Genomic DNA, 16245 nt, shown 5'->3' with positions numbered 1-16245 from the left:
ATATAAAAAATTTTATGTATTTTCTGATCACAATCATTACCTGTGGATAATGGGGGGAGCAACTGGCTACTGCTGGGGGAATACAATGGAATATTTCAGTTGCAACAATACCTACATTGTGACAGTTGCTTCCTGTCACATTCTGTCTCTATATTTGCTGCTGTTCTGGGCAATTCACTCAAAAAATACCAACTGAAGTGTAGTAAGTACTTTATTGATAGAGTATCACACAGAGTTCAAAAACCATTGGACAGCTCAGAGCCTAGCCATGTACTTCCATGTGCAAAATTCAGACGAAATCTGTTGTTTACTTCAGTATGGAATCTTCACTTGCTAAAAGGGAAGAAAACACAAAGATGATTAAAGCTATTAGCCATGAAGAACAAAAACATGCAAAGCATTAAAATAAAACAAACATAAAGCCTATCCTTATGTAATTTCCTTCTGGCCAGTATTTATGATTCCCACTTCTGTTTATTCAACAGAATTGTAATTAACAGCTCTGGGGTGATGGCAAACTTTTAAGTTTACTCAGCAGTGAAAGGCAGTTTTCTGAACTGACAAGTCAAATGAGCTCAGAAAAAGCTACCACTGCAGGTATGTCTATTTTAAGGAACAATCTTGAGCAACTGCACTGCACATACAGAGAGTTTAACAACTGCTTTTCTGAAAAAAACCAGATCAAACCCATTGTTGAGAACAACAGACCTGTCACCTACGTGCCACTTTTAAACAGATTAAACATTCCAACTCCAAAAATACAGAAAGTTTAATCTAACTAGAGAACATCTTAAAGATCCGTTTTTTTTTTTTAGTCCATGACCAATAGAGATGATGTATTTAAGAAGGCAAAAAGCTTTCTCTCCAGTAAGTCATAGACAAAACATATTTTAATTTCTGTATGTGTAGTTAATTATAGTGTTTTGTTCAACAATAATTTTGTTTAGAACAACACAAATGTTCTTTTGCATGGAAAGAGTTACAGAGCGTGTATCTGCACCAAGAACAGCCTGAGTTGTTAATCAATTTCCTTAAAATTCTTAGTTTTAAGTCTACCTAAAAACCCTAGGTGAAAGAAAGCTAGAGAGTACATTCATCTGTATGGGAGAGGGGAAGGAATCCTCTGTTAGACCCATACAAGGAACAGAAGAAATAATCCTAAGGACAAGGGAAACAATGCTGCAACAGGAATACTGCAGCTGGAATACTACGGTGGAAGGGAATGACAACAAAAGCAGCAGTATTAGCTGCAAATGATGCCCTCCAGCACACCCTCTGCATGTGAGATACAACAAAAGCAGCTCTAACACTGCAAAATACAAAAAGACCAAGCTGAACTCTAGCAATACACGTGTGATGCCACTTAAAAGTCTCAAGTTGCAATTACGTACCATTGCCTATGCCCTATATTTAGTCATATTTGTGAGCTTCCTACACTTCATGGAGCAAAGGGCTTGCAAATCCAGATGAAAAAGAGACAAGCTAGCATAGCTGATATATAAATTCAGTTTTCCTCACAGAATAATGAGCATCTTTTAGCAGTTTGTTTTCTTGGTGGAAATTCAGCCATTTAGCTAAAGTGTTACGTTTTGCTCTGACAAGCTTTTCAAAATGCAGGCATAATGAGACAGCAGTATTATTTACTCCTCACACGGCCCTAACCCTCGCCTCCAGGGATTAGCTGCAGGCCCCAGTTTCTCTTAAGAGCACTGCGGTGGAACACCAGTCCTGCAGCCTAGCGCCTGCAACACAGTGTGGGATGAATACACTAAACCGAGGAACTACCTTCTGCAAGCTCTTTTGCAATTCGCTCCAGTTCTTCACGTTTCTTTTTCTCCTCCGCCTCTACTCTCCTCTCTTCTTCAGCAATCGGCTTCAGGTAGTCTGCCATCAACACAAGCCCTTTAAAACACAACTTCCCGAACCCCCGGCGGAAAGCTCCGCTTTTGCGGGCTCGGTCAAAAAGGAGCAGAAGCCAGTTTTGCTGGCAGAAAAGCACATTTCATTGGGATCTGTGCCTTCACACGTGCAGGGCCGCCCGGCAGGGCCGCGGCCGGGCCGAGGGAGGCAAATGGCGGCCGGGACATTTGAAGGTGCCCTTGCGGGGCGGGAGCGGGGGAGCGGGCAGCGGCCGCCCGGGACGCCGCACTCACCGTATCGCTTCTTGCCGTAGATCATCCCCACGAGCAGCGCCGAGTACCGGGTGAACTGCGGGAACAGAGACAAGGACGCGCCCTTCGCTCAGCCCACAGGCACGGCCGGCCCCCGCAGCCCCGCGCCCCGGCCCGCCGGCCCTCCCCGCGCCCCCGCGCCCCCGCGCCCCCGGCACAGCCCGGGCGATCCCCCCAGCGCTCTCACCTTGATGAGCGGGGACACCTGCACCGGCGGGATCATCCTGGCGGCGGCGGCGGCGGCAGCCGGAACTGAGGGCGGCGGGAGGAAGGGGTGGGAACAGCCGTGACCGGGAAGCCAAATGCGGCGCCGCCCTCTGCTTCCCGAGCGTCGGCGGGTCCCTCCCTCAAAGAGCTCCGGCGGCGGAGGGGACGCAGCGTCTCCGCCACAAAGAGGGGCTGAGGGAGCTGCGGTGATGCGGCCTGTGAGAAGAATCGAGGGGATCTCATCCATGTTTTTCAATGACAAATGCACACAGAATGAACGGCAGGAAATTCCTTTTAAATGGAACAAAAGATAACCACTCTTTTATTTTTTAATTTTTAATTATTTTTTTTAACTCATATGGGTAATTGTACATTAAAACCTGTTGAGGACTTTGAAAACATATACTAGAAATATTTTTTCATTGTCAGGGTAGTCAGGTATTGGTGTAGGTTAGCCAGGGAGGTGGTGCAGTCACCATCCCTGGAGGTGTGCAAGAGGCATGAGGATCGGGTGCAGGTGATGTGGTCGAGTGGTCTCGGGGTTACAGTGGCACTGCTGGGTGAACAGCTGGACTGGATGATCTTAAGGTCTCTTACAACCTTAATGATTCTGTCATTAAATGTGTCTCTGTGCAGATGCTCAGTTCGACTGGACAAAGACCTCTGCAACCAACCCATCTGGCCAACCCTGCTTCAAACTGGAGGGTTGGACTAGATGGTCTTCAGAGGCCCCTTCCAATGACATCCGTTCTGTGGTTCTGGGGTTGTAAGTACTGCATTTCAGTTTAATTTTCATAGATACAAAACCCTATGGTCATTAGCAATTTATCAAGAACAACTAGTTACAGTTATATTTGGGAATGATCTCCTACTTGAAAATGACAGAATTCAAATTGATGAAGTTTGTTTCTAAAGAACCTGAAATGATGCTAAATGACCTCTCTTTAGATAAAGTCTCATATCATGTTTGTCCTTAGGTTTAGGTTCTGACATATTACTAAATTTGGGTTGAATAATGCTATTTTGACTGCAAGCAAAAATAAAACTGTTCTTTCTGCAGAAGTGCAGAACAAATTACTTATTTCTAAGTGGGGTAAACAAAAAAATCAGAAACAAACCAACCCAGAAAAACCAAACCAACCAAAATGATGCACACACAAACACACACACCCCTCCCCCCGCCCCCAAAAAAGCATTATTGAGCGAGTACAGTGCCTTGTAATATTTATACATGGCTTTATACAAAGCATCCTTATAGACACTGAAATGAAACTCCTTGGCTAGTTTTTGGGTTTCATTCTCTTCAGGTACCAGAAGTAGAAACAACATTTCTTTACATCACATTAAAAACATTTTGGTATTTTGTAAAAAAAAAAATCACAAAACTGCTGAGGTTGGAAGGGACCTTGGTGACCTTGTAGGAAAAACCCACCTAACGTAGTATTAATTACAGACATTGGCCTCAAAGTTCACCTACAGAGAAGAAATAAATGGCTTGAAGTTTTGTTTCTTCACTGATTGCAATTTATTACAAATACACATATTCACTACTATGTGTCTGCTGCACATTAGAAACAAAACCATACAGAACCAAAAGTGCTTTTATTAAGTATCAGAAAAACTGCTATACACAACACAATGGAAGTAATTTAACCACAACTAGGTATAAATCCCCTTGAATAGCTGAACATACTCTTCATGAGAAGTATGTAATATTCACAATGACATATTCGGTATCAAGGTGCTTCAAAACAAAAGCACAAGTGCTTTCAAGACTGATCTCAACTGAAACGAGATATTTGTTTTTCACCTGTAATTTCTTCAGGCATATTTTGCCACTTTTTTTTGTCATGATGAACAACAAAATTCCCCAAATGCCTTTAATTATGGCATTAAAGTTGTCAGGCACTAAGATAATTCAAGATACAAATTAATCACTCTGCCAGAAGGAAATGTAATGGCTTCTAAGGCAGCCAGAGTTTAGATGATTTGAAAAGCAAAATACTTATCCAGCTCCATGTAAGTGTAAAAAAAAAAAAAAATCAACATTATCATGGACAGGAACTTCTAGGGGTTAGTTTCTTCTGCTGTCTTCCTGAGACTCCGAAATCTCTGGGACCCCTTACTTGTCCACAACTCAGGAGAAAGCTTAACTCCTTTACCTGATGTGGAACTCTCACACATTGCAGTCTCATAGTCTCCTTGAATATGACACCATGCCTTCTAAGTAACAGAAGGATGTTCCATTGCCAGACAAAAAACAGACACAAAAAGCCTGAGAAATTAAAACACTTCAGACAAGAAGCTTCTGCAGAACAGAAAAAAACTTACATCTAATCACAGAGCTCTTTTCCCTCAGAAAATATCAAAGCTAGTTGAAACTTGGATGCAAAGCCAGATGATTCCTCATTTGTTACACACTTTTAATAAAAGAATAGATATGGCCAAAGAACTTGTGTTCAGATGGCTTGGAAGACTGCTATCACAATTGCAACTCCCATCTAAACTCACACGGAGCCACTCAAACAGTTAGATTTCCAACTGCTATCCCCTGTTTGTGACTACGCAGGACAGACCACTGAAAAAAACCATTAAAAAATTTAACATTGAAAAAAATAATAAAAAAAAAAAAAAAAATCAGTAACTTGTATGCACACATGTTCTCCTATGATGTACCATCCAGAAATCCAGATGTCTCTGTGTTTTCCATGCCTCACATTCTCTTACATAGAAACTCAACCAACTTCTGTGTTTGGCTGCCATTTTCCTGGGTATCTGCACACTTCTTAATTGATCATTGCTGCACTTACATGTCAAGCAGCATTTTTTTCTATAAGGCAATACTAAAAGAAGGGGAACATGCTTTTCTTTGCATCCCCTCTTTATCCAATATTTTCAATAGCAGATTTTGGTGACAGGGTCTTGAGCATGGCCAGCTTAAACATAAATATGCCCCAGTTATGGTCAATACAGGCTTTGGTTTACATCAATATAATCCACACACGAATATAATGCGAGTCTGAGGAGCTGAAGTTGATCTCTTAACTTCACATGCACTGCACAGAAATTTAGGACAGTGTTTCATTTGGAGATAAACATGCCTCCTCCTCTTCTAACAATACCACCTTCTGTCTGGAGAGAGACATCACAAACTTTATGGCAGTTAAAGAAATTCTAACAAAAATGCGCAAGGCAAGAAAAGCAAACGGGATTACAATCTGCATAAGATGGAAAATTGCAGTGCTAAATTCACTTAACAAGCAAGTTAGAAAGAAGGCCCCGAGGCTTACGCAAGGGTAAAGAGCCAGCTTGGCAAACATGAAGGCATGCTCCTTACCACCATATCTAGCAAAGGCATGCAAAGTTTCCTCTTCATTGAGAAGGGCTGTAGTCCATATTGCAAACTGAAATATGCTGGCAAAGAAAGTGATCACACAGCTGACCTGAATGGCTTCTATTTCATTATGAGACTTTTCTGCAAATTCACTGGTCAGCTGGTAAGCTAGTGGAAGCCCACCAATGAAAGCCAATGAAAGTATGTTGAGCAGTCCCATTAACCGGGTAGCTTTTGTTACATAAAGGAAAAGAGAGTGATGGACAAACCAGAGGAGACCAATTGTAACAAATGAGCCAAAGTAAGCAAGGTAGTTTGGTCCATATTCACTTAAAGCTTCAAGAAGACTGCCATGGAACTTCTCCTCAACTTCTCTGGGGTCAGGAACATTGTCTTCACTGTGGAGAGAAAAATTAATTTACTTTGCATATTCCTGTAATAAAAACACATCTGGAGCAAGACTGAATTATGCTGCTTTACTTTGAGAAAGTAGTGAACAGCAGGAATCCACCCTGTACTTCTCTAGTAATTTAGAAACAGTGTTTCAAATAATATATATAAGGAAATCTGAATGCAGGTTGGCATTTCTTTGGGTTAATAAAGTTTATACAGAGACTAAACAGCTTTTATTGACAAAAAGCTTTCATCCGAAAACATAACTAAGCAAAAAAAAGAAGCTTTGTTCTTCAAGACTCTACATCCCAACATGTATTATGCACATTGATCATCATTACTAGAATGTGGGTGTTAAAAGTATCTTTGTTTTGTGCTCTGTGTCCTTCCAGAAAATCATACTTTAAAGTAACCACTGCAGATTTTGGAAGTTAAACACAATGTTTGAATAATTTTATTTCCTCAAATGTTACACACGAACAGAAGTTTATGTATTTTACAAGACAAAGTGTAAGAACCAGCACAAAGCCTTACCATATATCCAAAATGAGCAGGGTTGCTACAATGGCATAGACTCCATCACTGAATGCTTCTACTCGTTCCTTACTCAGAGGCTCACTGAGGTAAAAAGTGAAGGTTTCTAAGCTATGAGGTTCCTCCTCTTCACCTCTCTGACCTGGAAACAAATCCAGAGCCTTAATCGTGAAAAGAAGTATAAAATAAGGTAGTTCAACAACCTACTGTGACCACCTTCTTTCCCTATCTGCCTAAACTTTTCTTTAGACAAAAGGATGCCAGTCACTCTAGTGACAAAAGGATGTCAGTCACTCTACTTTTTTTGGCATATGTGCCTCTCCCTGAAATTTATGTTTCTTTCAAGGCAAGTGCTTCAGGAACAAAAAAAAAAGAAAAAAAGCTCTTTTCTTTAAACAGTATGGCAAGCCATTAATAATGACTCAAAGCTGGAATTGAACAAATCAGATGCTGTACTTCAGGAAGGCCTAATAGCTCCAGGGCCGCTATGACAGCTTGGAGAACTTAGACTACATGGTAGTAAAAACCTGTCTTGAAAAAAACCATGGGGGCTGAACAAGGATATTGAACACACTTAAAATAATTCAAGCCTTTTGTCAAAAGGTATAGTTTTTATAGGAAATGTTGAACACATCTCTAAAGAGTGAACTCAGAAGTGCCTTGCTAGCGAAAATACACTGCTTCAGGTATATATATAAAAGGTTAAGGCTCCACAGGAATGCAAAGCAGGTGTATTCACAAGAAATTCAGTAAAGCAGTATTTCAGCCATCTGATAGGGTGAGGTGGATACGTGACCTGACTGCAAACCACATTGCCCCATCACAATAAGCATGGACAATATTTGCATGTGTTTATTCTAGGCTCTGAGTCTGGCTTCATCCTTTTAGAACATTTCTGCCTGTTATTGCTGCCACATGGGGACTGAAGAGTATGCTCACATTTGCACTGGAAACAGACAGACTTGTACTGGTCTGAACAGCAACAGAAGTAGTACAAAGGTGTTATTCTTCTGCCCCAGCTTGGGAGTGTCAGTAACAAAGACATTATCTCTTCAGTGGTTTTGTGGTCTCTCTCAGAGGGACACTGCACCTTTCAGCTAAGTAGGTTGCATGATATCCCCTGCTCCTTTTATTTTAGCCATGCCAACCTCTTTCTCAGCAGGATTTAAGGGCAGCTCAGGTTGCTATGGTTGTGCAGTTGTTAGTCCTGACACAAGGAGGGCAGAAAGCACATGAGGGAAGGAATCATGAGTTTAGGCTAACTTGAGACATGTGTGAAGGCACATCTTTAGATTATAGCAGTTAGATTAATGAGTAATTAGTAATACCCTGAACAGTTAACTATTGTGAGAAAGTTTGATTTACAGGTGCAGTTCTTGCCTGTTTGAAAATGTGTGACTATTCAGCATTGCGGGGAAGGAAGTGGTAAAGGCACAGAGCTTTCTCCCTTATATTCTTCCATCTCCATGCTCTCTCTCTTGAGGAGGGAAAAGGGATAGATGGCCTGCCACTGTCATTCATACATAGTGTGTCCGCATGCACTAGCACTATCAGGACAAAAAAGAAAGGTTTTGCACTGGAAAAATGATCTTACAATGTATTGTGCCTTACACAAATCTCATTGCATGGGAATGAGGGGAAATTAGGGAGCAAGGGAGACACTGTTTAGAAGCACATCAATAAACCCTAAAATCACTATGTTCCGAGACTGAAAATGAAAGCAGAACTGAAATTACTTCATTCTCGGCTGTCTGCATAACATGTCGACAACCTAATCTGAACATATGCCTAGGAATTTTGTTACTTACCAAGAATTTTGTTTTTACACCATGTAATTAATCGACTGAGATGCGGAAAAATTATTACAAGTCCAAGAAGTACATAAGACTGTTGGAGAAGAAAATGAACAGTTTAAATATAGTTATCAAAAATATAAATTACCTTCCAGATTTAGTATGAAACTGTAACTCTCAATCTTAGAACTAATAACACTGAGAAAAAGAAATCTTGACTTTCAAAAAGAAAAAGCCTCAGCTGAAATGCTCATTCACTTCCTGAATAATGTATGTGGAACCAAATACTGCTTTTTCCTAGCTAATTTAGTACCAGTAATGAAGCAAACTAAAACAGGGAGGGAAATAATTCTGCTGACAAAAAGTGCAGGAATAACTACTTTGGAAGTTGAAGAATTATCCCACATAATCCTTTATGGGTTCTTCCAATTCATGATACTTTAAGATTCTACTATTTGTGTCACAAAAACACATTGGTTCACAGGTTTTGCACAGGTCTAAGCATAGGAGCAACTTGGAGAGTAATTTCACCATTGTCAATATTAAAAACAAAAACCAAACTACAGTGAACGGAGTGAGGAAGAAGAGGAAAACATATTTTCAGACAAGACTAGGCCTTTTCATGTTAGGACTTATAACTGCCCCTTTCATCAAGAGCAACCTGATTTCTCACAAACTTGGGGATTATTTAAATACTGCCAATTCCTGTGGAATCTTTCTCAAAATCCATCTTTTCCTAAAGAACAAGAGGAATGGAAGCACAGCGTACATTCAAAAACTAGATTTCAGTTCTGAGTAGGGGTTCCAGAAAAGAGTTAAAGCTGTATTAATAAGTAGGAGCAACTCACTGACATCAACTAAAGATGGAAGAGAAAAAAGGCTATGTAAAAGCAGTCCTTGAGAGGCAGGTGGCCTAACTGGTCTCCCTTCTCTGTTTGCTCTTACACTCTAAGTTTGTGCAGCAATTGCATTCACTTTTCTTCAGTTTGTGCAATGTGGTGTTCATTTCACATAAATTTCCTCACCTACTTCTGATGCACAAGATACTAACATAGAGTTTGGAAGATCTGCTAAAAACAAACAAAAAAGCAGGCACAGCAAGTAATAATTTAGCAGAATATTCTTTCTACACTATACAAACTCATGGATCAAGTTACAGGTTGATATATGTGATTAAATACATTCAATGCAAAAAACAACACCCTAGAATGTAGCAGACTCCATAGAGGTTGGGAAAGCTCCATGGAGGATTGAGGCTTAACAGTAGGAACTGCTGAGTCATGATGAGACAGCAAAATAAGTTCCTGTCTCTGACCCTCCGCCCCAAAGCTTATCTCTGTAACCCCATGGGTCACTTTTCCCTAACCCCCACTATTGGACATGTTTGGATCCCCCTCTATGCTATAAAAAGGGGCTGGTTTAGCCCATTAGACAGAAGAAGAGCCGTCGCTGGACCCTTCACAGACTCCCCAATAAACCATTGCTGTGGAACACCAGGACTTCTCCTCCTCTCTCACGTCTGCTTCAAGCCTCAGCCAAGGGCACCCTAGCAAGCAAGCAAAGAGCTGAGATCCTAAGAGAGCTGATAATTGCTAAAGAGCTGACAATCACTGGGCTTGCTAAGGGTAGCCACGGCTGCGAGCTGCCTGGGCATTTGGGCTCTCTGCCTCCCAGAGGGATGGGGCTCCCGGACCGTCCTTGCATCGCTCCATAATAAGGCCAAGATCGAGGCTTTATTATACTAGAACTAGCAATGGAGAAAGTGTGCATAATTAACACAGACATCACTATTTTCATACACAGTCCTAAAGACAGTTAATACAAACTGCTGCATCAAAGTTTTCTGTCAACCGAGAGAACTTACCAAAGGAATAAAGAAAAAAGAAAAGATGGCTGCTAAAAAGCATAAAATTGGTCCTCTCAGGATAATCTTTAAGATATGACGTTTATAGAAATTCTGATTTTCAGATTCCTGTATTTGTTGATTCAGTAAGTGTGGGTGATAGAATCCATATGCTACTATCACAGCCTGCAATGAAAAGAGCATTACTGAACTTATTACATATAAATATATGAAGGATTTCAAACATAAGACATAGAACTATAAATCAACACATTCTGAAACACTTGCAAGCTTATTCTTCACTTCCATATGGAAAGTTGGTCCTAGAAACTCTGAGATTTGACAACACACTCAAAGATTTATGTGAAGATTTTAGTCTCCTCCTTTGATCCTTGATGAAGGGGAATGAAGACCTCTGTAACGAGGAACTGAAAGCAACAAAGCACTGCACCAGGAGGAAGAATGCTGCTGGACTTCAGACTGAAAACCTGTGTTCCATCACCCACTGCTGCATGGAAAACTCAACTGTTCTTTCCTGAAGGCATTTTTGCAAAGAGTGGGAAAGGAATTCTGTGAACACTGAGATCAGCTGATTTAGTTGCATAAAACAGCTTAATGGGACAGGGAACTTTTGTCTTACATACAGGTACTGTATTATCATAATGGGCATAACTTTGAAAAAGAATGCTATACAAATAACATATTTAGCAATTTATGCCACTCACTAAGAAGCTTAATTTCAGTTCTACACAAGAAAGTCTATGTAAAAGTGAAAATGCTAATGGAGAGCTTCAATACCTGTATAAGGCCAATGACAACAGCACAAACACTGAACAGGAAGATGCCAAAAGGTACCCCTGGAAAGGAGGCCATTAAGGAAAACTGGAAAAAAATCAACAAGATCATATATTTAATTAAGAAGCAATGCAGGAATAACAATAGAGAAACAGAAGCACTCTTCATTCAATATTGAAAATATTCATAAATCTACATAATAATTTGCATTTCATCATAATTCCATTAAATGCTATTTCTAGCCACAAATACATGCAGGCATCCCAACCAAAGGCATCTGGAGAGATGGTTTTGCTCTGACATTGACAGTGCTAAACCTTAACCATTCTGGCACTGTGCCTCCATAATAAAGAGCCTCCAGAGTGGCTTGTACCTGAGCATAAAGCTTAACTGGTTTTGGTTGACATGACATCATAGCTGTGAAAATTATTGATATTAGGATACCTTTTTGAATCCTTTATTTTGTCTACCTCCATGGCTCCCTGTTGTATTAATTTTTGCAGCTTCTTTAGAGGAGGATGAAAAAGGAAAAAAAATTTAAAAAAAGGAAAAGAAGAAAAGCAGGGTGTAGTGTTAAGGTAACATGGACAGCTTTCTAAAAAAAATTCCAGCTTCAAGGCAAAATGAAAAGTATGTTCTCTTGCTGATAAACATCGTCTTAGTGACCACAGCCTCATTTTTTGCAGACTACATATAAGACATACATACCCACATAGAAACAGGTGCCTGTCCTACTTACACATACAACTGTCAAGATGCATTTTAATCAACTGTTTTGTTCTGTTAATATAGTATTCATTTGCAAATATTCTTTTAAGGTCATATGACCAAAAATTGTGCAGATTTTAAACATAAACCCTCAGCTGCCAGAATCAACCTTGCAGAGCAAATCAGAAGTGATACCACAAACTTGGTCTAAATTACAAAAGGAAAATGTCCTGCCATATAAGGAGGAGTTTGAAACACAGTTTTATTTATCTTACCAAAATTCTTATCAGATAACGTGGACCTTCTTCAATACAGCTGCTTTTTTAAAAGAAATCATGGAAAATTTTTTACCATGAGGGTGGTAAAACATTGGCACAGTTGCCCAATCCCTGGAGATGTACAAGGTGAGGTTGGATGGGGCTTTGAGAAACTTCATCTAGTTGAAGATGTTCCTGATCTTTGCAGGGGTTGGACTATAGGACCTTCAATGGCCCCTCCCAGCCTGAACTATTCTATGATACTATGACTTCCCATAACTGTAAGTTTTGTTGCTAGAATACCCATTTTCTGCCAGGTCTAGAACATGAAGTATTTGAAGGTTATAAAATAGCGTCATGAATTTTAAAGAATGCAACAGTTAACGATGACAATGGATTGAGGGTTTATACTATAACAACACTTTCCTGCGTTTCTGAATACTTTGGTAAAGTCTTTCCAAATAAATGAAGAAACAAACAATGTAATTAAACAAATTTCAGATTTTAGAAAATTACTTACTGTATATGGCAAGAAGGTTATGATCATCATACAAGCCTAAAACAGAAAAAAAGCATTTTGAAACAGTATGTATTTTCTGGACGCATCTTTAATGAGGGCATTGCTTGCTTTGTATTTTACAAGGAGATCAGATGCTTGTGCTGCATAATGAAAAATACCCATATTTCTGAAGTTGCTAAGTTTTGACAGCAAATGGCTGCTTTTGTACACATCTTCCATGTTCTCTAGGCAAATTGTACAAGCTTGTTGTAGAAAACACTGCAGTTTCCTGTGTTACCAATACCCCAGGTAAAAGGTTTGCTATGGTTTTTAAGAGACTTCTTTCTAAATGCTAAATTTACCACACTCTCTAAACAGTTGTTTCTGATTTGTCAAGAACGTTAATAGCTGATCGTAACTATTTCGCATCTAAAAAAGCAAAATCAAAAAACCCAACCCAACAAACAAAAGCATAAAGAAACACATTGCTTTGAAAGCTACATTAGGTAAGAATTAGATGCCTTAGGCTATTCTTCCAAAATAATTTCCTCTAGTTTTATCTCATGGAGCTCCAACAGTGCTTTTATTAACAAAATTAGAATAACTGTGTGGTTGCATACTTTCAGAGAACAGAGTTTGAAACAACATTGCAAAATACTCAGTTCCCCCAGATGAACTTCAGACTAACCTGCTGCAGAGCTTCTTTTGGTTTACAGTAAAACATTTGCAAGTTAAAAGCAAGTTATTTATCAATCAGTCACAGTGAAACTAAAGATCTTTGTATTTTCCCGGAAATATGTCTAAGTTATGCTATTTAATGTAGAAACTTTTGGATATTCACAGACACACTTAAGTGACCCGTATCTGCTTGTTAACCATCTAGCTTCTATGACAACACTCACCAGATTTAGAAGAGCCAGGACATCATCTATATGTTCTATCACCTGAAACAACCTGTCAAGGCAAGGCAAAGTATCATGAACAAGCCAACTCACAAAATATATTCTACAACACTACATATAAATTGTACATTTATGGTAGTATGGGGGAACCCAATTTCCTTCTCCACAGAATTAATACAAGTATTCCAGGTGCCACCAAAACTCATGAGGCTCAAATGTGAGAGTAATTTGTTAGAAAAGTCTTAAAAGTGAGATACAATGAAGTTCAATCATGGAGCAATTATTAAGAACCTGGTTTCTATTTGAATGGCAGAGTATTTTCAAAATTTTAAGGCTTAGAATAATTTCTCCTGAAGAGACAGTGCATAAAGAAAAAGCTTTCCTTGCAAATGTCCCCAGATTTTGTTAATGAAACTCCTTATTCACAAAACTATCACTTAGAATGAACAGGAGCCATCACCCTCCACAAAACCCTGAGACTGTACCTCAGCATTTACTTATACAAGCAAAGAAAAGCACTGGAGTAAAGGAATGATGCGGGGATTCAGCTTCAAATACTGAATTACAGGTTTCACACCTTTATTGGAATGCAGCCAATCTACTTGCATAGCGACATTTGTAAATTTCAAAATCCAAACAAAAACTGCTGTGGTTCCAGCATGACGCCTGCGTGCCAATTTCTTTTTAACCACCAAGACATGGCAGGTGGGAGTGTCCACAGCTCTGTGAAGTACAGAATCTGCAACATTACAACTGACTTTGCGACAACTACTGCTGAGCACAGATGAGATGAGTTTTAGGCCAGCTGTACTATATCAGTTCCTTTGTTGTGGAGCATGCAAGTTACAAATTCACGTTCTTTTCAGCAGAATTAGAAGTCTAATTCCATCTAGCCTTCAAGGTAAGAAGAAAAGTAACTCTAAAAGATACATAATGCTTGTTTTACTCTGTATGACTATGGCAGTGGTGTAAAGTAGCTTTTCACTGCTAAGAGTAGCATTTCTTTACAATAGTTTTTTAATATTATTCAACAAAAGACAATTCAGAAGTCTGGCAGCAAGACAGAAATACATCAGAGACATGGTTATCTCCTGCACTTTCTAGCTTTTAACTTTAGATTTAAACACCATGTACCTACCTTACATGAGCTGCCCATGCCACTGTGACTATTAAAAAGGTCATCAAGTAAACGGCAATTTTTGCTAGAAGAAGTTGCTGAACACTTTCACCTAATTTCTGAAACAGAAAGTGACACCCAAGGAAACAAAATATAAATATTATGTTACAAAATTATTACCAACATCTGAAAAAGAGATGTACAACAATATAATGTATTTTTGAAAAATGCCTCCCAAAAATGCAGTTCCCATTGAACAAACTCATTAGTACAATGCAGAGAACAGAGTTTATTAGGAACTTGTAAATAGGCTGAAATATGGCATTTTATGTATCAACACATCTCATCAATCTGTAAAAAAAAGGGCTTCCCAATGCTCTATTCACCTTGTTACTCATTAATGCATTCTCTCATCACTGTTACTATAATAATGCATTTCAGAGGACTGGACACAATATGCCTCTTTTACTTTCACATCACTGAATACTGTAGTAGAAGCATTGAAGAGGTTTCACGTGACCATTGCTAAAAAGCAGTGAGGAGAGGGCTTAATCTCAGCAAATTTTCCAAATACGACTACAGTGGCTTAAACAGACTCATATAGTATATTTGATGCAATACAGATCTTATCTGAACTTCTTAAACTAAGATTTATGTCTATTTAAGAGTAGAAAAATAAATAGCAACAAAAGAAAAAACCTGTAAACTTTCTCAAATTATTCTTTCCTAAAATTCCTGGGTATTCTCAGAATTAATTTCTTTCCTGTAGTCTTCTTTCTCCACCTTTGTTTATTCAAATTACATTTATTATGAACCGGACTTTAAAACTAGCATTCAGATTGTGCTATGTAAGCTTCTCTCAGTGATGGTTTATTACCAAGAAGAACAGATCCTTTTTGAAAGATGTTTTGGCCAAATGGGCAATTCATGTCTCATAGAAAAGTAATTAATTATAATCTATGGCGAGGATATTACGTGCTAAACGAGGGTGTTACTTCTACTTGCGAGGACACAAGAAACAACAAACGGCACGTGATACCTGGTCAGGATGTATTTTTGTGTGAGCCACCGGCAAAATCTGAAATAACAAAATAGTTTTTTGTTATTTGGTTGCACAGCACATGACGTTCTTTTCCTTGTTGAGCACTTCCCTAAAACCACACAACCCTCAGGGGCCAGCGGATCGCGTAGCCAGGAGCAGCTCTGGAAGTCACAGCCGTTCCCGGGCCATGGCCCGGCCCGCCATGGCCGGCACAGCCGACGCCTCTCCGGGACGGCCCCGACACATGGCGACAGCGGGGCGGGCGCGGAGCCGGGCGGGCCGGGCAGGCACGGGCGCCCCCCGGAAAGCCGGGGCCGGCCGCGGCTGCCCCAGGCTTTTCCCTCCCTGCCTCCCTTCCCGCCTCCCGCCGCCAGGCGCTCACCATCACGGTGGCGATGATGGACAGCAGCGCGTCGCTGTAGGCCAGCAGCCGGTGCGATGTCTGCGTGCTGCAGCCCGGCTCCGGCTCCGGCCCCGGGCCCGGGCCGCGCTCCCGCGCCGCAGCCCGCGGAGCCGACATGGCCCCGTGCGCTCGGCGGCGGCGGCGGGGGCGGCGCTTCCCTCGCCCTCAGAGGGGCGGGAGCCGCCCGCTGCCCCTGCGGGCGGAGGAAGGCTGCTCTCGGAAGCGATGCGGTACGTGTCCCTGAGTG

General features: G+C 40.4%; 2 protein-coding genes across 2 annotated transcripts; both read right to left on the bottom strand.

Annotated features, from left to right (window-relative positions):
* Nucleotides 1-193: 193 nt before the first annotated feature.
* Nucleotides 194-2474, bottom strand: ATP5ME (ATP synthase membrane subunit e). Its single transcript, XM_054286500.1, has 4 exons — nucleotides 2359-2474; nucleotides 2154-2208; nucleotides 1786-1884; nucleotides 194-333 (listed from the first exon to the last, which is right to left on the bottom strand). The coding sequence occupies exons 1-4, from the start codon at nucleotides 2392-2394 to the stop codon at nucleotides 308-310; spliced, it is 216 nt and encodes a 71-aa protein (XP_054142475.1). The 5' UTR covers nucleotides 2395-2474; the 3' UTR covers nucleotides 194-307.
* A 1293-nt stretch (nucleotides 2475-3767) lies between these two features.
* Nucleotides 3768-16083, bottom strand: TMEM175 (transmembrane protein 175). Its single transcript, XM_054286548.1, has 10 exons — nucleotides 15978-16083; nucleotides 15593-15631; nucleotides 14575-14672; nucleotides 13437-13488; nucleotides 12556-12591; nucleotides 11074-11157; nucleotides 10297-10461; nucleotides 8448-8526; nucleotides 6640-6781; nucleotides 3768-6110 (listed from the first exon to the last, which is right to left on the bottom strand). The coding sequence occupies exons 1-10, from the start codon at nucleotides 15978-15980 to the stop codon at nucleotides 5447-5449; spliced, it is 1362 nt and encodes a 453-aa protein (XP_054142523.1). The 5' UTR covers nucleotides 15981-16083; the 3' UTR covers nucleotides 3768-5446.
* Between the last annotated feature and the right edge of the window lie 162 nt (nucleotides 16084-16245).

Source organism: Melozone crissalis, unplaced genomic scaffold, assembly GCF_028551555.1.
Source record: "Melozone crissalis strain CALT ecotype California unplaced genomic scaffold, PUWL_Pcris_2 ptg000005l_1, whole genome shotgun sequence".
NCBI classification, from domain to species: Eukaryota; Metazoa; Chordata; class Aves; order Passeriformes; family Passerellidae; genus Melozone; species Melozone crissalis.
Note: the sequence above shows the minus strand (reverse complement) of the source record. Positions and strands in the feature narration are given on the sequence as shown.